At 36.6% G+C, this 23,218-nt stretch overlaps 1 protein-coding gene across 4 annotated transcripts in view; it reads right to left on the bottom strand.

Moving 5' to 3' along the window:
* Window positions 1-18,251: 18,251 nt before the first annotated feature.
* The window catches only part of RNF2 (ring finger protein 2), a 55,829-nt gene continuing 50,862 nt past the window's right edge, over window positions 18,252-23,218 (bottom strand). For all 4 annotated transcript variants that reach the window (XM_003130379.7, XM_005667825.4, XM_021102630.2 and 1 more), the window contains exons 5-7: window positions 21,796-22,068; window positions 20,559-20,730; window positions 18,252-20,280 (exon numbers count right to left, since the gene is read on the bottom strand). In XM_003130379.7, coding sequence (XP_003130427.2) covers window positions 20,179-20,280; window positions 20,559-20,730; window positions 21,796-22,068 — 547 coding nt within the window. In that variant the 3' untranslated portion in view covers window positions 18,252-20,178. The remainder of the gene's footprint in view (window positions 20,281-20,558; window positions 20,731-21,795; window positions 22,069-23,218) is intronic.

The following is a 23,218-nucleotide window of genomic DNA, read 5'->3' as shown; positions in this document are numbered from 1 at the left end:
TTTGGATGAAAATATATACCAAAAGCTTAGATTTTTGTCTAAAAGATTTAATACATATTTACCTTGAAATATTTAGAGGAATTAACTTTTTACAAGCATTAAGCTTGAAGAGAGTAATAACTGTAAAGTTTAAATACACTAAGAAAAAAGCACTCCTAAGACATATAGAAACTTAGGGAGTGAGGGTTTATCAACATAGAGTATTAATTTAGCAGAAGTAAAAGAAAATCTCTGTGTTATTATAGCATTGTCCCAGAAAGATGCTTTTCTTTGTCTCCAATTAATGTAATTTTAGTTAAATAAAAGAATAGGTAGAGTGCAAGTTAGTTCCTATAATGACCATTAAAAAAACTTTATTATTCTTTCCAGTTAAAATTATTACTCACAGGAGTTCCTGCTCTGGTCCAACAGGATCAGCAGTGTCTTGGGAGCACCAGGATGCAGGTTCAATCCCCAGCCTGGCACAGTGGTTTAATGATCCAGTGTTGCCACAGCTGTGGCCTAAGGTGACCGCTACACCTCAGATCTAATCCCTGGCCCAGGAACTCCATATGCCTTGGACAGCCAGTAAATAAATAAAATTATAACTCTTAGATGAGCTTGAAAGGAAATGAAAGTTACTAGTTACTTTTGTATAGTTGAGAAAAATTACTATAAATCATAAGTCAAACCAGCACATGGATCATCTGATTATTTAAAATATGTATAAGGAGAGGAATCAAGGTGAAAGAGTAGAATGATGTGGAACTTACCTCCCCCAAAAAACACATCAAAAAATACATCTATATGTGGGACAATTCTCACTGAAAACTAACTGGAGACTGGCAGAAAGACTCCTGTACAACCAAGGCTGTAGGAAAGAGTCATTCAGAAACAGGTGAGAGGGGAAGACAGGTGATCAGGTTAGGACCTGTGACCCTGGGAGAGAGGACTGAGAGGAAAAGAGATTGCATGCATGGAGGCCCTTCCTGGAGAGTAAGTGGTTCAGCTATATATTGGGTGCCTCAGTTCAAGGGTCCAGTAAAAGGGCACTTGAGCCTTTTTGGCTGGTTGGAGGGCCAGTGAGACTTAACAGGAGGGCTGTGAGAAGCCTAGACTCCACTCATGAGAAGCATGCAGATACTTGCTCTCAAAGCAAGGTGAAGTTGAAACCATGTGGGTAGCTGACTCATTTCCTGTGACTGCTCCATCCTGAGCTAAGCAGATACTCCCACACCACTTGTCTTTCATCACATCTTCATATCAGAGCTACAACCAAGGAAAAAACTGAGCAAGCCATGAGATGCCAAGGCAGCTCAAACCCTAAGTGGTCTCCTATGAGGGAGGTGGCATCTGTTACTGGGGATTGCATAGGTAGAGTATCATAGGCAGTCAGGATTTCTGACACAGGCCAGAAACAGCGCAGATAGCATCTTGACCCTCAATCCTCACTGAATACTCACTTCTGCACCTCCTGCTCCAGTACTTCTGCCCTCTGGTGTGAGGGAGACAGATACCCTCTTGGAGGGGCAGGAGCACACACTTAAAGGTAACTAAGCCAGCTTGGACCTGACCCTCAGGGCTTCTGCTTCAGCAGATTGAGACCTGCCTCTGCCCCCGAAAGGCCTGGGAAGAGGAGAAGCCCTGCCTCACATCTGATTCCAGCCCTAACCTCTCCATCTTCAACCCCACCTCCCACCGAAGTGATATCTGCTAGCACATTGCAGGCTATACAGGTATGCTCCTACATAAGGATGGCTTTAAGAATGCCATAGGTAGGGAGTTCCTGTCATGGTACAGTGGAAGTGAATCTGACTAGGAACCATGAGGTTGCAGGTTCAATCCCTGGCCTTGCTCAATGGGTTAAGGATCTGACATTGCCATGAGTTGTGTAGGTTGCAGACGTGGCTCAGATCTCGTGTGGCTGTGGCATAGGCCAGCAGCTGTAGCTCTGATTGGACCCCTAGCCTGGGAACCTCCATATGCCGCTGGAGTGGCCCAAGGGGGAAAAAAAGAATGCCATAGGTAACTGTTTCACCTAATTTCATGGAGACAGAGCAAGATAAGCCAAATAAAAACACAGAAGAGTTTGTATTAATTGAAAGAAGACAAAACACTTGAAGGTTAAAAAAAAATAAAAAATTTACCTGATGAAGAATTCAAATCATTAGTAGTAAGAATGCTAACCAATTAGAGAAGAGAACAGAGGAATACACTGAAAATATTTAAAAGGATCTAGAAAATGTTAAAAAAAAATCAGAACTGAAGACTACAATAACTGAAATGAAAAACTAGAAGGAATGAACAGCAGACCAGGTGATCCAGAATACATAAAGTGAAATGGAAGATAGAACAATGGAAATTACCCAATCGGAACAGCAAAAAAAAAGAAGCAAATTTAACAAAAAAAATTTAATCTTTGAAATAACATTAAGTAGTACCCACATTTACAATATAGGTTTCCAAGAAGGAAAGAGAGAAGGGGTCAAAAATGTATTAATGAAAATATCACTATAAACTTCCAAGGCCTGAAGAAACATATCCAGATACAGGAAGCATAAAGGTCTACAAACAGACCCACACCAACACTGATTATCAAAATTAAAAATGGCAAAAGTTAAAAAATTCTAGAGGCAGCAAGAGAAAAAGAGGCATGTACAAGGGAATCCCCATAGGCTAGCAGCTGATTTTCCTTCAGAAACTTTGCAGGACAGATGGGAGTGGCATGATTTAAGTGATGAAAGGAGAAAACTCGCAACCCAGGATGCCCTACCCAGCAAGATTATCATTTAGAATTGGAGAAGAGATAAAGAACTTCTAAGACAAGCAAAAACTAAAAGAAGTCATCAATACTAAACCAACCCTAAAAGAAATGTTACAGGGTCTTCTCTAAATGGACAAGAAAGAATAACAGAATGAAGTATCTATAGAAAAGGAAAATCTCACTGGTAAAGGGAAAAATACAGTAAAAGCTGAGGATCAACCACTTAAATAAGCTAATACCAAGATTAAAAGACAAAAAAAAATGTAAAATCAATATAATTACAATCATTAAAGGGATAAGCATGAGGGTGTAAAATATAACATCAGAAATACAAAGTGTAAAGGAAAGGAGTAAAAAAATTTTTTTTTTCAGAACATGTATTTATTTTTTCAGAATGTGTTTAAAATGAATAAATACAAACCCCATAGTAACCACAGATCAAAAACTTACAATAATTACACAAAAATGAGAGAAAAAATCAGAAACATACCACTAAAGAAAATCATCATACCACAGAGAAAATTTAAAAAGAACAGAACAGGGAAGGACTATAAAAACAACCAGAAAACAAGTAATAAAATGGCAATTAAGTAAATACCTAGCAATTATTACCTTAAATGTCAAAAGACTAAGTGCTCCAAACAAAACAAGGTGACTGGATTAAAAACTAAAAATAAGACTTTCGGCTCTCTACTAGTGACTCACTTTAGAACTAAATACTAACAAGTGGGAAGTGAGAGGATGAAAAAAAGATATTTCATGCAAACAGAAATGGCAAGAAAGTGGTGGTAACAATACTCAGATAAAATAGAATTTAAAACAAAGGCTATAACAGAAGGGTATTATGTATTGACAGAGACAATACAAAAAGGATATTACACTCATTAACACACATGCTCTCAATACAGATATCTAAAGCAAATAGTCAAAAAGAGAAAATGTGGCAATAATATAATATTGGTAAGGGAATTTAATACCCCACTTACAGACAGAAAATAAGGCAACGGTGGTCTTAAGTGATATAACAGACCAGTTGAACTTAATAGGTATCTGCAGCACATTCCATCCCCAAACAGCAGAATACACATTCTCTTCAAGTGCACATGAAACATTCTCTAGAATAGATCACATGCTAGGTCACAAAACAAGTCTTAACAAATTTAAGACACTAGAAATTATGTCAAGCATTTTCCCCAGCCACAACAGTATGAAACTAGAAGTCAAATATAGGAAGAAAAATGCGAAAAGCACAAACACATGGAAACTATACATTATGCTACTTTTAAAAGGGGGGGGTCGCGTTGCTGTGGCTCTGGCGTAGGCCGGTGGCAACAGCTCCGATTCGACCCCTAGCCTGGGAACCTCCATATGCCGCGGGAGCGGCCCAAAGAAATAGCAAAAAGACAAAAAAAAAAAAAAAAAAAAAAAAAAAAATAAAAGGGGGGGGTGTCGAGGAAATTAAAAAAATGCCTTGAGACAAAACGCTATGGATACCACAAAAGCAGTTATAAAGTGGAAGTTTAAAGCAATACAGGCATACCTCAAGAAGCAAGAAAAATCAAACAACCTAAACTTCTACCTAAAGGAGTTAGAAAAAGAACAAAGCCCAAGTCAGCAGAAGGAAGGAAATAATAAATATTAGAAAATAAATAAAATGGAGACCAAAAATCAATAGAAAAGATCAATTAAATCAAGAGCTGGTTTTTTGAAAAGGTAAATAAAACTGATAAACCTTTAGCCAGGCATCAAGAAGAAAAGAAAGAGGACCCAAGTAAAATAAGAAATAAAACTGGAAAAATATCAACAAATACCACAGAGGTCTAAAAAATCTTAAGAGAATATTTTGAACATGCCAATAAACTGGACAACCTATAAGAATTAGACGAATTTCTAAAAACCTATAATCTTCCAAGACTGAACAAGGAAGAAACATGATCTGAATAGACTAATCATTAGTAATGAAACTGAATCTGTAGTTTACTCCCAAGAGCAGTTTCCACTGTGGTGCAATTTGATTAGCAGTGTCTCTGAAGTGCCAGGATGCAGGTTCGATCCCCAGCCTGGCACAGCGGGTGTAGGATGATCCCTGGCCTACAAGCTCCATATGCTGCAGGGTGGAGAAAAAAAAAAAAAAAAAAAAAAATCCCAGAAAACAAAAGTCCAGGACCAGACAGCTTCACAGGAGACTCTTCCAAACATAGAAAGAATTAATACCTATCCTAAATTCTTCCAAAAGAATTGAACATGACAAAACATTGCTAAATAAATTCTATGAGGGCACCATGACCCTGAAACCTAAACCAAAGACACAACAACAACAACAAATTAAAAGCAATAACTTTTTTGGGGGTGAGGGGCGCATGCCCACAGCATGCAGAAGTTCCTAGGCCAGGGATCAAACCCATACCACAGTAGTGACCTGAGCCACAGCAGTGACAATGCCAGATCCTTAATCCATTGCAGCATCAGGGAATTCCATAACTCTGATGCATAAAGATGCAAAAATCCTCAACAAAATATTAGCAAACCAAATTCAACAATATATAAAAAGAATCATATGCCATGATCAAGTGGGATTTATTCCAGGGATGCAAGGCTGTTTCAGTATTCACAAATCAATTGTTAACAAAAAGGATAAAAATCATGACTTCCTCAATAGATTTAGAAAAAAATTATTCAATAAAATTAAACATCCATTCATGACAAAAACTCATCAAAATTGTAATAAAGGTATACATCTCAACATAATAAAGATTATTTATGACAAACCCATAGTAAACATCTTGCTGGTAAAAAGCTAAAAGCTTTTCCTCTAAATCAGGAACAAGCCAAGGATGCCCACTATTACTTCTATTTAACATAGTATTTGATGTTCTAGCCACAGCAACCATACAAGAAAATGAAATGAAAAACATCCAAATTGGAAGGAAAGTAAAACTGTCACTATTTGCAGATGACGTGATACCAAATATAGAAAACCAGAAAGTCTCCACCAAAATACCATCAGAATAAATTAATTCAGTAAAGTTGCAGGATATGAGATTAATACACAGAAATACTTCCTGACTTCAAACTATACTACAAGGTTACAGTATGAAAACAGCATGGTACCAGCAAAAACAAAAACAAAACCCAGACACAAATTAGGGGAACAGAATAGAGAGCCCATAAATAAACCCATACATTCATGGTCAATTAATTTAAAACAAAAGAAACACAAATATACAGTAAAAGAGAGACAGTTTCTTCAATAAACGGTGCTGGGAAAACTGGACAGCTACATGTAAAAGAATATTAGAGCATCCTCACACCATAAACATAAATTCAAAATAGATTAAAAACTAGAAACCATAAAACTCCCAGAAGAGAACATAGGAAGAACACTGACATAAATTGTGGCAACATATATTTTTTGATCTGTCTCTTAAATAAAGGCAAAAAAAAAATGGAACACATAGAAAATATTACTCAGAAAAAAAATGAAATTCTATTTGCAGCAATGTGGATGGACCAAGAGAGTATTATGGTAAGTTAAATAAGTCAGACAAAGACAAAAACTCTATGTTACCACAAACCCAGAATCTTTTTTTTTTTCTTTTCTAGAGCCCCACCCATGGCATATTCAGGTTCCCAGGCTAGGGGTCTAATTGGAGCTGTAGCCACCAGCCTAGGCCAGAGCCACAGCAACATGGGATCTGAGCCACATCTGCAACCTGCACCACAGCTCATGGCAACGCCAGATCCTTAACCCACTGAGCAAGGCCAGGGATCAAACCTGCAACCTCATGGTTCCTAGTCAGATTTGTTACCCGTGCACCATGATGGGAACTCCTGAAAATTTTAATTCTGAACTTTTGACTAAAGACAGTTCCACAGAAAATTCTGGAATAGAATTATCACAAAATTATAATAGTTAACCACTGGCATCTTCCATATCTGAAACCCCCAATCATTTATTATACTTTGTACTCAATAATCTATGTATATGCAGAAAGCATTATTCTTTCTGTTTCATTCCCATTTTCTACGGCCAAGATTTTCCCAGGACTCGGTTTTTGATTGATAGCAAAATCAATGGAAATGAAAACTCTTTGAAGATAAGAGGTAAAAAAAAAAAAAAATCATTACATTCCAGATCTCTCAGTAATGTTACAACTCCAAAATCTCCATACATCTGATAAGAATCTATTAAATGTATGCCCAATCCTGTAAAGATTTTATTCCATACTTTCAAAAATAAAAGTTCATGTTTTAGAGATAGGACCATGAAGACCACCACCACTTTCATCTTAGAGAAGACACTGCTAATTGGGTTAAGGAACTAAGACACTTGGCCATGGTTACACCAGATTCAGGTACAGAAATAAGACCAGTATGCAGTGTATTTATTAATACATTTTCTTTTACATCCACACCTGTGGCATATGGAAGCTCCCAGGCTAGGGGTCCAATAGCAGCTGCAGCTGCTGGCCTACACCACAGCCATAGCAAGCATGGATCCCAGCTGAATCTGTGATCTGTGCTGCAACTGGCAGCACACCAAATCCTTAACCCACTGAGCAAGACCAGGGATGCAACCTGCATTCTCATGGACACTAACATGCCAAGCCACAACGGGAACTCCTTATTTTCAACTTTTTTTGGTTGACTTTTACCAAAGTAGCACATATACATTATTTCACAAGTTGAATTAATTTTCAGAGGTGGAAGGAGTAAGCCAAGTATCCACTCCTTATTTCTAAATAATATACCAATAATCCTCTTATTTTCAGTTTTGAATTTTCAGTTCAATCAATTTTAGGCATCACCTATTACATCCATATATAATAAATACTACAGAAGATGAGGATATAATTTTCTTATACTATTTTTGAGATATCTGGTACTATGGTTGTTTTCTACTAACTTTTTGAACATGTGCATGTGTTTTCTCCTTTCTTCATCTCTTAGAATCACTTTATCCCATGTTCCTGTGCTTGGTGTGCATCTTTTTTATTATTTTGTGTGTATGTGCATGTGCAAGCTAGGCATTCTGAGTCCTTTCACTTTGGAAACCCAGCTTCTTCATTTCTGAATCATTTCATTATGTTGTTTCTTCAAGAATTTCCTCTCCATTTAACTTCTCTTATCTTCCTAAAACTTTTTATAGTTAAATTTTGGGCCTTCTAGATAAATTTTACTTTAATCTTTTCTCTATTTTCCACCTTTTTGTTTACTACTTTATAAAAGATGTGTCTGACTTACATGTCAATACATCTGTTGGCTTGAAACAGCACTCCTATTGTATTTTTTGTTCCCAAATTATTTTATTCTTGCATATTTCTTGTTAAAGGTGTTTTAATTTATGAATGTAAAAGTTCCTGAGACTTTTTAAGTTTTCTGCAGCCTGTATTTTTATTTTTTCATCTTTCATCAGTTTTTTTTAGACTTGATTTACAATGTTGTGCCAATTTCTGCTGTATAGCAAAGTGACCTAGTCAAATATATATATACATGATTTTCCTCATACTATTTTCCATAATGTTCTATCCCAAGAGATTGGATACAGTTCCCTGTGCTATACAGTAGGATCTCATTGCTTATCCATTCTAAATGTAATAGTTTACATCTACTAACCCCAAACTCCCAGTCCATCCCACTCCCTCCCTCCCACCCCCTCTTGGCAACCCTAAGTTGTTCTATATGCCTGTGAGTCTGTTTCTGTTTTGCAGATAGGTTCATTTGTGCCATATTTTAGATTCCACATACAAGTATTCACATGGATTCATAGAGTAGTTGCCATTCTCTGAGTTATGAGAATCTCTAGTAGCATCAGTATTCCCACAAATGGAATTATTTCATCTTTTTTTTTATAGCTGAGTAGTGTTCCATTGTATATATGTACATCATTTTAATCCATTCATCTGTTGATGTACATTGAGGTGTTTTCCATGTTTTAGCTATTGTGAATGGTGCTGCAATGGACATGGAGGTTCATGTATCGTTTTGAATTATAGTTGTGTCCAGACAGATGCCCAGGAGTGGAATTGCTGGATTATATGGTAGTTTTATATTTAGTTTCCTGAGGAACCTCCATACTGTTTTCCGTAGTTGTTGTGCCAGTTTACATTCCCACCAACAGTGTAGGAGAGTTCCTTTTTCTCCACACTCTCCACATTTGTAATTTGTAGACTGGAGTGAGGTGGTACCATATTGTTTCAATTGGCATTTCTCTGATAATTAGTGATGTTGATCATTTTTTATGTGCCTATTGGCCATCCGTATGTCTTCCTTGAAGAAATGTCTGTTTAGGTTTTTTGCCCGTTTTTCAATAGGAAATTTTTTTTTTTTCAGTTGAGTTGTATGAGTTGTTTGTATATTTTGGAGATTAGGCCCTTGTATATTGCACTGTTTGCAATGATTTCCTACTATTCTGTGGGTTATCATTTTTTTCAAAGGTTTCCTTTGCTGTGTAAAAGCTTTTGATATTAATTAGGCCCCAGTGGTTTATTTTTGTCTTTGTTATTATTCTAGAAGGTGGATCAAACAAGATACTGCTGTGATTTATAGCAAAGCATGTTCTGCCTATCTTTTCCTCTAAGATATAATATCTGGTCTTACATTTAGGTCTTTAATCTGTTTTATTTTTGTGTATGATTTCATTAGTTTACATATAGCTGTCCAGTTTTCCCAGCACTACTTTTTGAAGAGACTGTCTTTCCTCCACTGAACGTTTTTGCATGATCTATGTTTCTGGTTTTGTGCCAATACCATACTGTTTTGAAGACTATAGGATTGTAGTATAGTCTGAAGTCAGGAATCCAGTTCCATTTTTCTTTTTCAATTTGCCTTGGCTAATTGGCATTTTTTGTGTTTCCATACAAATTTTAAAATATTTTGTTCTAGTTCTGTGAAGAATGTCATTGGTAATTTGATCATGATTGATGGATTGCCTTGGGTAGTATAGTCATTTTGACAATTTTGATTCTTCCAATCCAATACCGTGGTATAGCTTTGTGTCATCTTTGCTTTCTTTCTTTCATCAGCATCTTATAGTTTTCAGAGTATAAGTGTTTTGTCTACTTAGGTAGGTTTATTCTTAGGTACTCTATTCTTTTTGATGCAAAGGTAAATGGGATTGTCTCCCTAATTTCTTTCTGATCTTTCATTGTTAGTATATAAAATGTAATAGACTTCTGTGTACTAATTTTGTATTCTGCAAATTTACCAAATTCATTGATGGGCTCTAACAGTTTTCTGGTAGTGTCTTTAGGATTTTCTAGGTATAGTATTAGGTCATCTACAACAGTGGATAGTTTTACTTTTTGAATATGGATTACTCTTATTGCTTTTTCTTCTCTGACTGCTGTTGCTAAGACTTCCAAAACTATGTTGAATAGCATTGGTGAGAGTGGACATCCTTGTCTTGTTCCTGATCTTAGCAGAGATGCTTTCAGTTTTTCACCATTAAGAATGATGTTAGCTGTGGGGTTATCATATATGGCTTTTATTATGTTGAGGTAGGTTCTGTCTATGCCCACTTTCTGGAGTTTTTTTTTTTTTTTTTTTTTTTTAATCAGAAACAGGTGTTGAATTTTGTCAAAAGCTTTTCCTGCATCTGTTGAGATGATCATATTGTTTTCATTCTTCAGATTGTTGATGTGGTGTATCACACTGATTGATTTGTGGATATTGAGGAATCCTTGAATCTCTGGTATAAATCTCATATCATGGTATGTGAACCTTTTAATATATAGTTGGATTCTGTTTGCTAGTATTTTGTTGAGGATTTTTACATCTATGTTCATCATAGATGGCCTATAATTTTCCTTTTGGGGGGCACCTTTGTCTGGTGTCGGTATCAGGGTGATGTTGGCCTCATATAGAATGAGGTTGGGAGTGTTCCTTCCTCTGCAGTTTTTTGGGAAGAGTTTCAGAAGGATAAGGTTAACTCTTTTCTGAATGTTTGATAAACTTGGTTTGAAGCCAACAGGTCCTGGACTTTTGTTTTTTGAAAGGTTTTGTTTTGTTTGCATTTTAGGGCCACACCTATGGCATATGGATGTTCCCAGGCTAGGGGTCAAATCAAGCTGCATCTGAAACCTACACCACAACTCACAACAATGCCGGGATCCTTAACCCACTGAACAATCCCTGGGATCTAACCAGCATCCGCATGGATAGCAATCTGGTTTGTAACCTGCTGAGCCACAACATGAACTCCATAAGTTTTTAAATCACAGTTTGAATTTCAGTAATTGTGATTGGTCTATTCATATTTTGTTTCTTTCTGGTTCAGTCTTGGTAGGTTGTACCCTTGAAAAAAGTCTGTCCATTTATTTAAGGTTGTACATTTTATTGGCATATAGTTGCTTATAGTAGTATCTTGTGATCCTTTGTATTTCTGTGTTATCAGTTGTAAATTTTTTATTTCTAATTTTATTGATTTGAGCCCTCTCCCTTTTTTTCTTCATGAGTCTGGCTAAAGTTTTATCAATTTTTTTGATCTTTCTGAAGAACCAACATTTGGTCTCAGTGATCTTCTATTGCTTTGTCTCTTTATTTCTACTGGAAGGATTTCTTTCCTTCTACTAATTTTGAGCTTTGTCTGTTCTTTTCTAGTTGCTTTAGGTATAAGTTTAGGTTGAGGTTTTTCTTGTTTCCTGAGACAAGATTGTATTGCTATAGGAGTTCCTGTTGTGGCATAGTGGTTAACGAATCTGACCAGGAACCATGAGGTTGCCGGTTCGATCCCTGCCCTTGCTCAGTGGGTTAACGATCCGGCGTTGCCGTGAGCTGTGGTGTAGGTGGCAGACGCGGCTCGGATCCCGAGTTGCTGTGGCTCTGGCGTAGGCTGGTGGCTACAGCTCCGATTAGACCCCTAGCCTGGGAACCTCCATATGCCATGGGAGCGGCCCAAGAAAAGGCAAAAAGACAGAAAAAAAAAGATTGTATTGCTATAAACTTCCCTCTCAAATCTGCTTCTGCTATTTCCCATTTACAAGTGGACTGTTGTATCTTCATTGTCATTTATCTCTATGCATCTTTTGATTTATTATTTCTTCAGTGATCCATTGGTTGTTTAATAATGTATTTACTTAGTGTCCACAACTTCACACTTTTTTCCTTGTAGTTGATTTCTAGTCTCAGCATTGTGATCAGATAGATAAAATGCTTGATAAAATTTCAATTTCTAAAAATCTACCAAGCCTTGATATGTGGCCCAAGATGTGATCTATCCTGGAAAATGTTCCATGTGCACTTGAGAATAATGTATATATATTGTGCAACGTTGGCATGGAATGTTCTAAGCCTTGTATCTTCATCCCACAGGTTCCGTTGTGCCTTTTCATTCACTTTAAAATGTTTTCCAATTTATCTATTTGTTTTTTAGGGCCACACCTGCAGCACATGTAAGTTCCCAGGCTAGGGATCAAATTGGAGCTCCAGCTGCTGGCCAACAACACAGCCACAACAACACAGGATCCTGGCTGTGTCTGCAACCTACACCACTGCTCACAGCAATGCCAGATCCCTGACCCATTGAACAAGCACAGGGATAGAACTAGAATCCTCATGGATACTAGTCATTAGTACCAAGCCACAATGGGACTCCAATTTACTTTTTTTTTTTTTTCCTATTTTTTAAAGGCTAAACCCACAGCATATGGACGTTCCCAGGCTAGGGGTCAAATCAGAGCTACAGATGCTGATCTACAGCCACAGCAACGTGGGATCTGAGTCACATCTGCAACCTACACCACAGGTCATGGCAACGCCATATCCATAACCCATTGAGCAAGGCCAGGGATCGAACCTGCATCCTCATGGATCCTAGTCGGGTTTGTCAACCACTGAGCCACAAAGGGAACTTTGCCCCTAATTTACTTTCTGATCTTCTATTTTTGACTTATTTTTAAGGGGTATTGTTTAATTTCCACCTATCTGTGACTCAAATTTCCTTCTGCTACTGATTTCTAACTTCATTACACTGTAGCCAGTCTGCAAACTGTATGCTTTTGTTTTTAAAACTTACTGAGGCTTGTTTATTGTATACTTTATTGCCCACCCTAGAGAACATTTCATGTTCATTTGAGAACATATATCCTGCTGCTGTTGGGTAAGGTTTTCTATTGTCATTATTAGGTCTAGTTGATTTAGTGTTGTTCAAGTCCACTTCCTTGTTGACCTTCTTCCCAGTTAGAGTCCACTATGAAAACAGTGTGCTAACTTCAACTATTGCTGTCAAATTATGTTTCTCCCTTCAGTTATGCCAGTTTTTGCCCCATCTGGGAATGTATTTTAGGGTTTGGTGGATACATGTTTTCAAATGTTACTTTTTCCTGAAGATTGGCTCTTTTATCATTATAAAGGAAGTCACTACTAATGACTTTTGACATAAGGTCTATCTTGTCTGTAACTACTATAGCTATGGTTCTCTTTTGGCTACTGTTGATGTTTTCCCCTCCTTTACTTTCAACCAAAAGGAAACTAAATTATGTCTCCCATGGGCAGCATATAGTTGCATACTCTTAATCCAGTTTGCCAATAACTACCTTTTATTAGAGTGTTTAATATATTCACATTCAATGTAATTCATGGTTATCTGCCAGTTTGCTTGTTTTCACTGTCATGTCTTATTTCTCTATTCCTCGATCACAACTTCTTTTGTGTTAAATGTTAATTTGTTCTATGCCATTTTTTTAATGTAAATTTTTTGGCTAGGCCTGAGCATGCAGAAGTTCCCAAGCAAGGATCAAACTTGTGCCACCAATCACCCTAAGCCACAGAAGGGACATCATTGGATCCTTAACCACTAGGCCACCAGGGAATTCCCCATTTTAATTTCTTTTGCTGTGATTTTGGATTTATTTTCTTAGTGGTTGTGCTAGGGATGACAACGTATGAATTTAAAATAATCTAATTCAGATTAATACCAATTTAGCTTCAATAGTCTAAAAAACTTTTGCTCCAAGTAACTCCATTCCCTCCTAGATGTTTTATGCCACTGCCACAGAAATTACATCTATATGCATTATATGCTATCCAACAGTTTCATATTTATTACTTCATATGGTTTTCTTTTAAATCAGAAGTTATAATCACAGTACTATTATAGACTGAACACAGCTCCTATTATATTGAAGCCCTAACCCCTTATGCGTGATGGTATCAGGAGTTTGGGTCTATGGGAGTTAGATTAAGATGAGATCATGGAGGTGAGGCCCCGATGATGGCATTAGTGTCTTTTTAAGAGAAAGCAAGCAGAGTTCTACCACGTGGGGAAAGTGGTAAAGCAGTTATCTACAAGCCCAGAAGAGAGCCCTCACCAGGAATTAAATCTACTCACACCCTGACCTTGACCTGCCCAACCTCCAGAATGAGGAATAAACGTATGTTGTTTAAGCCACCCAGTCCACTGTATTTTGTTACAACTGCCCAAGCTAATACAAATACACTTTTATATAGTTAACTTTACCAATGACACTTATTTGTGTGGATTCAACTTAGACGTCCTTTTGCTTTTGTCTGAAGGATGATTCTTTAATATTTTTGGTAAGGCAGTTCTGCTAGTGACAAATTTGGTCTGTTTTATCTGGGAGTGTCTTTTTGACTTTTTCTTTTGTCTTTTTTTTTGTTGTTGTTGTTGCTATTTCTTGGGCCGCTCCCGCGGCATATGGAGGTTCCCAGGCTAGGGGTTGAATCGGAGCTGTAGCCACTGGCCTACGCCAGAGCCACAGCAACGTGGGATCTGAGCCGCGTCTGCAACCTACACCACAGCTCACGGCAATGCCAGATCGTCAACCCACTGAGCAAGGGCAGGGATCGAACCCGCAACCTCATGGTTCCTAGTCGGATTCGTTAACCACTGCGCCACGACGGGAACTCCCTGGGAGTGTCTTAATTTCTTTCATTAAGGAATAATTTTGCTGCACACAGAATTCTAAGGTGACTTTTTCCATCATTGCTTTTTACATCATTCACTACCCTCTTGGCCTCCATGACTTCTCATGAGAAGCCAGTTGGTCATCTTCTTATTAAAGATCCCTTGAATGTGAACACATTTCTTTTGCTGCTTCCAGAAGTCTGTCTTATTTAGCATTTATTATGCTCCTGAGATGTGCAGATTCATCAAGTTTGGGGCAATTATTTCTTCAAATACACTTTGTGCCCCTTTTCTCTCCTCCCCTTCTGGGACCCCTATTATGTATGTTAGTACATGTGACAGTGTCTCACAAATCTCTGTAGCTTCCCTCCCACCTGCCACTCCTTTTTTTTTTTCTAATAGGACACTTTCAGTTAGCTTCTATATTTCTACCTGTTCAAATCTGCCTTTGAGGCCCTCTATTGAATTTATTTCATTAGTTGTGTTTTTCAAATCCAGGATTTTCATTTGGTTTTTAATTTATTATTCTCTATTTGTGAAAGACTCCTCTCACATTTAGTTTTTTGGTTGTTTTTTTTTGTTTTTGTTTTTGTTTTTTCTTTTGGGCAGCACCTGCAGCATATGGAAGCTTCCAGGGTAGGAGTTGAATTGGAGCTACAGCTGCAGCTACAGGCCTATGCCACAGCCATACCAGCTCCTTAACCTACTGAGTGAGGCCAGGGATTGAACCTGCACACTCATGGATAACCCACTGAGCCACAATGGGAACTACACATTTAGCTTTTAAGATATGATCTCTTTTCTTTTGGACGTATTTTAGAAGCTAACTTATAGTTTTTGCTTAATAAGTCCAACATCTGGGTTTCCTCAGTTTGTTTCTTTGTAAATTTTTGTTGAGAACTAGATGTTTAAAATAATGTAACATGGCAACTCTGAACAACAGAATACCTTCACCTCCTCCAAGTCTGTTGTGTTTATTTGTTTACTGACTTGGGACAAATTTTATAAAGTCCTCATTCTTTGTTGTGTGACCACGGTATTCCGCTTTCTTAGCTTAGAGGTCAGTTAATGATTGGACAGAAATTTCCTTAAATGCCTTCAAACATTAACTCTCCCAGCCTTGAAGAAGTGCTCTAGGACTGTGTTGGGATATGTCTTCAACACTCCAACGTGCAGTTTACAACTGTGCCTTAGCCTTCACTTTTTACTCACAGAGCCTCGAGTTCTGTCAGAGGTGAAATTAGGGCCTTCTTCGTTCTTCCTGAGGATGCATACAGCCTTGCATATTCTGGAGTCCCAGGAATATGTTGGAGCTTTTCAAAGCCCTTTATAGACATGCCATTCCTCAGCTTTTCCTTTTGTTTTTTGGCCAGTATCCTCTTAGCCCCAATTGTTATCACCACCTCAGGCAGCTTCTCTGGTGAACAATTATAGCTGCTTTTCACAAACAGCATAAAGAATGGAGCTGTTTGCAACAAGTGAGTGGAGTCAGGTCAAATAAAGATAAGCTCCGAAAACAGATCTTCTCAGTGAGGTATCAGACAGGACAAACACGACATTTCTCTGGAGTGGGCTTTTTGGGAAATGAAATGTCAAGCCCCCTCCAGTGGCTACTAGGCTACTGGTTTTCATAGCTACCACAGGTGGAAGGCTCTTCATTTTCAGGGCTAACCTGGAACTAGAACAACGGGGAGAGGCAATTTAAAATGCTACAAACTGTACTGTTACACTTCCAATTGAATAAATGCTTTTTTAGACTGTTGAAAGGCTTTAGATAATTTTTTTTCTGACAAAGTTGATTTTGACAACTTTTAGTATTCTCATTGCTTTTATGGAAGATCAGCTTTTCAGAGGCCATTAACTCAGAAAGTTCTCAAGGAAGTAACTTTTACAGTTACAACCACAGAACACTAATTGCTATTTCTCTCTAATGATTATGTTTCTAAGACTGAGAAAAGCAAATAACTCTAGGTAGAAATGTGAGGGAATTTTAAGACATACCTTTTCTCAACTGGCATTTCAATTATTTCCTGTTTAGCTGTCCAAGTCAGAATCCCAAGGCTCAATTTTCTCACATGTACAAGTGAAATATTGCCTTCCTCAGTGTTCAGAAGATTTAAAATAACATAAAACTAGTTACAAAACTACAGTAATTAAAACAGAGTGGTATTGGCAAAAGAACAGTTATTCACATCAACTGAAGATGAACCTAGAAATAAACTGTGACATACGGTCAATTATGGAGAAAGAGCAGTCTTTTCAACAAAAGGTGCTGGGGAAACTGCATATCCAAATGTAAACAAAGCTGAATCCTTACCTTTCATCATATATGAAACTAAAAATGGATCAAAGATCTAAATTCTCAGAGGAAAGTCTTCATGATACTGGATTTGGCAATGCCTTCTTGGATATGACACCAAAAGCAGAGGCAACAAAAACAAAAACTGGACTTAAAAACTTTTGTACATCAGAGACACTATTCAAAGTGAAAAGGCAACCCACGGATGGGAGAAAATAGTTGGAAATCATCCATCTGATAACAGATTAATATCTAGAATACATTAAAAAAAACTCCTACAACACACACACACACACACACACACACACAAAATAGCTCAATTAAAAACGGGCAGAAGACTTGAATAGGCATTCACCACAGAAGATATATAAATGGCTAATGAGTACATGAAATGATGCTTAGCATCACAAGCCATTAAGGAAATGCAAATCAAAACCACATTGAAATAACACTTTACCCATTAGGACAGCTATTAATAACAAAAATAAAAGTAACAAATGTTAGGGATATGGAGAAATTGGTATCCTTCTACCTTGCTGGTGGGGCTGCAAAAAGGTGCAGCCACTGTGGAAAAACTGTTTGAAGTTCCTCAAAAAACTAAACATAGAATTACCATAGGATCCAGCAACTTCACTCCTGGTTATATACCCAAAAGAATTTAAAGCAAGTATCCAGATACTTGTACAAAAATAGTTATAGCAGAGTTATTCACAATAGCAAAAAGTGCCCATCAACAGACAAATGGATAAACAAAATGTGGTATATACACACAGTGGAATATTATTAAGCCATAAAAAGGAATAAAATTCTGATACATGCTACAACACGGATGAATATTGAAACCATTATGCTAGAAGAAATAAGACACAAAGGACAAATACTGCATGATTCCACATACATAAGGTGCCTAAAATAGTCAAATTCAAAGACAGAAAGTAGAACATAGAGTTTACCAGGGGCTGAAGTTGGGGGTGGGAATAGGGAATTAGCATTTAATAGATACAGTTTCTAATTAGGATGATGAAAAGATCTGGAAATAGAATAATGGTGATGGTTATGCAACACTATGAATGCACTGAATGTCACTGAATTGTATGGTTAAAATGGTAAATCAGGTTACATTTTTTTTTAACCATAATTAATTTTTACATTACAATGTAAAGACCTTATTTAGCGAGCTTTTTGTTCCTCATTGAGATAGGAGTTATAGAAGTTACTTAGATAACACATTATGAAACCTTGGCTGGTAGGAACAGTAAATAGTACCCATCCCCAAAACACACACACACACGCACGCACACACACACACACACACGCACACACACACAACACTACACCTTCAATGCTCTACCAAATACCTATAATTATATTTTGCAAATGATTACACATCCAATAAATTCACTAATGATGCAAAGAATTTACATCCTCCTATACCGATAAAAACACATACATTCTCTAAGCACAAAGCTTGTATTTACAAATAACTTTTTGCTTAAAGACAAATTTCAATTAATAATCACAACAGGAATTTAGTTATTTAATGCAACCACTAATCTAATGTCACCAATAAAATCTAATCAGTTATATCGCAAAACCAGGGTTATATTCAGTGGACATGCATTAATAATCTATACAACTTAACATTAAACCAGAAAAGGAACTGAATACAAAATTTCCCTTGAGTTTTTGATGGTTTTCAAATTTCATGGCACAGGTTACCAAAAAAACTTTAAAAACAGATTTGAATTATTTTCAATAAAATGGTAAAAAAGTGAATAAACCTTTTAAGTTTTCACACTGGGGTAAAGATTTAAAACATGAAGCTGGCCCCAACCTGTCAAAAATGACAGGTAAATATTTACAATAACTAGATAGGCTTTAATTACAATGGTACTGGAGGATGACTCTCCCCTGGGTAAAAACTCTCTATGACTGATTTCTCAATGCAAACATGTTTTTGTAAATACTGGGAAGATATAAACTTGGAAACATACCTGGAAACAGGACAGAGATGAAAAATAACACACAAGTCAACCTTATTTCAGACCTGTAATCATAAAGCCTCTGGCTCCAAACACCAAACACTGTCCTTTAATATAAAACTAAATTAAGAAGAGTAGAATGACTTCACCATACTGGCTGACATTCTTCTACAGAATTATCCTCCACTACACATCAAGGCGGAGGGTTCAAACTCCATTAACTTGCTTCTCTAGATAAAGTGTAATTAGCAGAGCACCAAATTTATAAACTGATATGGCAACCCAAAATGCTAAACACACTTTTCAAACAGAAACAAATTTTTCCCCATTGTTAGTTCTATGTGCCATGTTGTTTTTGAAACTTATGTGGCTACCAATAAGAAAATTAGGAAAGCTTTGAACATATCTTGTACTTTTCATCAAGGCTAAAGTGCAAAATAACTCCACGTCTCTGGTATTTTAATAAGAAAAAACACACATAATAAAGGAACTGAAGTGAGATCAGAACTAATAAAAAAAAAAAGAGACTTTTTTAAATATACACTTGAAAACTACGTAAGACCAATTTAATTTTTCTTTCTTCAATGAAATCTGTGAATGGACCAAGTTCTCACAGAACTTGAGATTGTGTCTGGTTCTCTTTCCCAGAATCAGAAATTGTGAAATTAGAGGGAAAAAAGGAAGAAAAAAAAAATTTCCTGACAATGGACACTAAGTTCATAAAGAACTTTTAAAAATAATGAGATACTATGGAAGAAAATACCATGAAATAATAATCCTATGAGAATTGTTTTTTAAGCACAGTAAATTTGAGCCTTGGTCTTCATGAAGATACTACAGCTTATATAGAAAACTATAAATATACAAGACTCCAGGAAAAAAGTCAAAATACATATAATTTAACATTCTGTAGGCCTAAAAAACTTTTAAGGGAAAAGGATGGCCAACTGAATGAATCTTCACTTAAGAATACAGATCTATGAAAAATTCCTGGGTCAAAAGCTCCAAAGTGCTCCAAATGGAACCACATTTTGTGAAAACATAGAACTAAGATGTATTTTAAAAAGGAAAGAAAATGTAATGAGTAACTGCAGTCCCTTCCAAAAAGGAAATCTTAAATTAAGGGGGAAAGATTCTAATAGTGTAAACGAGTCTGGCTCAGAAAGAAAACTGAACAAAACTGAACAAAAGCCAATGTTCTGTCCATAAAAGTAATGATGGAACATCTTTAATATTAAAGAAATAGGCTATAAAAAAGTTCATTCTCAGAACTGGTGTTAGTAAAAGCTCATTTGTGCTCCTTTGTGGGTGCGTAATAAAGTTCCATGGGTTTGTTCACTTTCCAGTATTTCTCACTGACCAATTCCAAAGAAAAAGAGCCATTTAACACCTAAAACAAAAACAAAAAAAAAAAAGAAAGAATTATGAAAACTGCTCAAGGCACAAAACAGTGAGAAGGAACAAAGGTAAAAGTCTATCTTAAAAAAATCTTAAGATGAACTTTTCACTTACAATACTCATTAAAAAACAAAGGATATTTCAGTAACTAGCTGCTGCAATTTCTCTTTCAGGGTCTGTCCCATTTCATTAGGCCCCACCCAACCACTTGCCACTCTCAGACAGCCAATGTGCTCCCAGGTTTAATAGCCTATTATTGGAAATACTTACAGTGAACTGGCCACTGGCTGTTGCTATGTAAATGGTATACTGCTTCTCACTGGCTGTATCAAGATTCATCTGGTTTGATTCTCCTTTGCTCCGAAGTTCTTCTAAAGCTAACCTCACAGCCAGATACTTGGATAAATGATCAACAGTGGCATTACCTGAAGTCTTTATGTATCTGGAAAAATAAATCATTAAAACCTTAATTTCTAGATTAGTAATCAAATGTACTAAAAAATTATAAAACTAATACATTTCTAAAAAGCTATGTAAATGTACCTGTCTCTCAATTATTGACAAAGTAACATCAAAAATTTATTTCTCTAGTATCTAAAAATTAATTGAAAGGTACAGAGGACAAAGTATAAGCTCCCTGTTTACCAGGCCATGAAAGCTCTACCAACCTTTCTGTCCATAAAACATGACCAAAAAATCTAATAGAAACACACACTGTACTGAAAGAAAAAAAGAATATACTCCTCAACCCCAGTGGAGAGAGTTTTGGGTCTACAGCAGCAAGAGAATACTAAGAATATGAACAAATTTCTTACTGTCCAGGAATTAACTTCAGGTTTTTAACACTGAACATAGAAGTGCTAATCTTAGGATTTTTTTTTTTTCTTTTTCTTTTTTTGTCTTTGTAGGACCGCACCTGCTGCATATGGAGGTTCCCAAGCTAGGGATCGAATCAAGAGCTACAGCTGCCGGCCTACGCCACAGCCACAACAACGCCAGATCCTTAACCCACCGAGTGAGGCCAGGGATCAAATATGTATGCTCAAGGATGCTAGTCAGGTTCATTTCTGCTGAGCCATGACAAGAACTCTTTAAGATTTTTTTTTAGCATGGTATACCATTCACTCACTCACTCAACAAATATCTGATGCTTATCTGCACTCAATGGCAGATAGTATGCTGTCTGGAGACATACAATGGTAAAGCAGCCATCCTGGCCAGGAGGAATTTTAGAGCCTATTAGTACCCCAGCATCACTGTTAAGAAATTTAAACGATCCTTTTTCCTCCTCTATCTAGAAGTGTCACTGCTTTCAGATATGCAACTGTGGGTGGGGAGTATATGAGGAAAGATGAAAACAACAATCTAGGCAGCCAGAATATCCAAATGAATCCTGGCAATCAATGGGATGACAAATATCACTCTTAACTCTTATGAAAAACTGCCTTTCAACAATAAAGGTAAACATTATAAATGCAGATAATGTGAAGCTAACCCACACACTTACCTTGTCTGTGCACTGTCATCTTTCTCCATAAGTGTGGGATGAGGCCTGAATACTAACTCAATTTCACTAGCACCATCCATGACTGGATCAATTGCCACTGCTGCATTGTTATTATCAAGCTCAAGCCCAGAATCATCAGATGTTTTGGTCCGTTTGTTGCTAGGTCCTGCTTCCTGATTGCTATGCGTGGATGCATTACTACAGTGAGAACTGTCACCATTATCTTCTGCTCCACTACCATTTTCAATCTGCTGTTTCTTGCCTCGCTGTAATCTAGTCAAGGGAAAATAAAAACAGGTTGCACAAAGTTTGCATTTAGGCCTTTTCAATATATCAATTTTGAAGTATGTTTACTAAAGTTACTAAATTCTATAAAAATCTTGATTACTGAATTTGCTCCAAGTTTAATAACCAGCATTTCCCACATGTCCCTGAAAGGTCTAGAGAATGCCACACACACACACATTTGCATAAATCAAACAAATGTTTACATTCACTTAAAATTTTTCTTTATTGATTATAAGAAGTATTGGCAAATCTTTATATTTTGATAATTTTCTTTGTTATGAGATTTTAAATCTTGAGAAGGACATAATTCAGAGAGAAATTTTAAAATTCTGAGGGAAGATAATTTTTAATTATCTTTAATTAGAAATTCTTTTTTAAAATTTTTAAAACAGAGGTATAATTGACTTACTAGTTTCAGGGTTATAAATAAATTTTTAACTATGTTTTTAATTTGATTACTGGCATTTTATTTTTTTACAATTTTTATTTTTTCCATTGTAGTTGATTTACACTGTTCTGTCAATTTCTACTGTACAGCAAACTGACCCAGTCATACATATATACATATATTCTTTCTCTCACATTATCCTCCATAATGTTCCATCACAAGTGACTAGATATAGTTCCCTGTGCTATACAGCAGGATCTCATTGCTTATCCACTCCAACAAAAATTCTTAAGGATACTAAGAATTAAGGAAGTAAGATTTGAGAGGAATGATAATTAAGCACTCCCTCCCTTCACCCAAAGCCTGCCTACACAATGCAAAATCATTCTAATGTGGAAAGTGACATGGTATCTAAATATGGAGGCAAGAGCTATTTATGTATTTTTGATAGTAAACCCTTGTGTCAGTCGCACAGTTTGTAAATATTTTCTCTCAGTCCACACATTGTCTTGTTGTTTTAATATTTCCTTTGCTGTACATGTAAGCTTGATTAGATTTCATTTGTTTATTTCTGTTCTTCTTCCTTTTGCCTTAGGATACTAAGAAAATATTGCTACAATTTATGTCAGAGAATGTTTTGCCTATATCCGCTCTTAGAGTTTGAAGGTGTCATGTCTTCTACGTAAGTCTTTAAGCCATTCTGAGTTTATTTCCTTATGCCCTGTGAGGGAGTGTTCTAACTTCACT

This window comes from Sus scrofa, chromosome 9, assembly GCF_054392235.1.
Source record: "Sus scrofa isolate SSC_HxYL_T2T_F1_AM1 chromosome 9, Sscrofa_HxYL_maternal_Yorkshire_Landrace_v2.0, whole genome shotgun sequence".
In the NCBI taxonomy this organism is placed as follows: domain Eukaryota; kingdom Metazoa; phylum Chordata; class Mammalia; order Artiodactyla; family Suidae; genus Sus; species Sus scrofa.
Note: the sequence above shows the minus strand (reverse complement) of the source record. Positions and strands in the feature narration are given on the sequence as shown.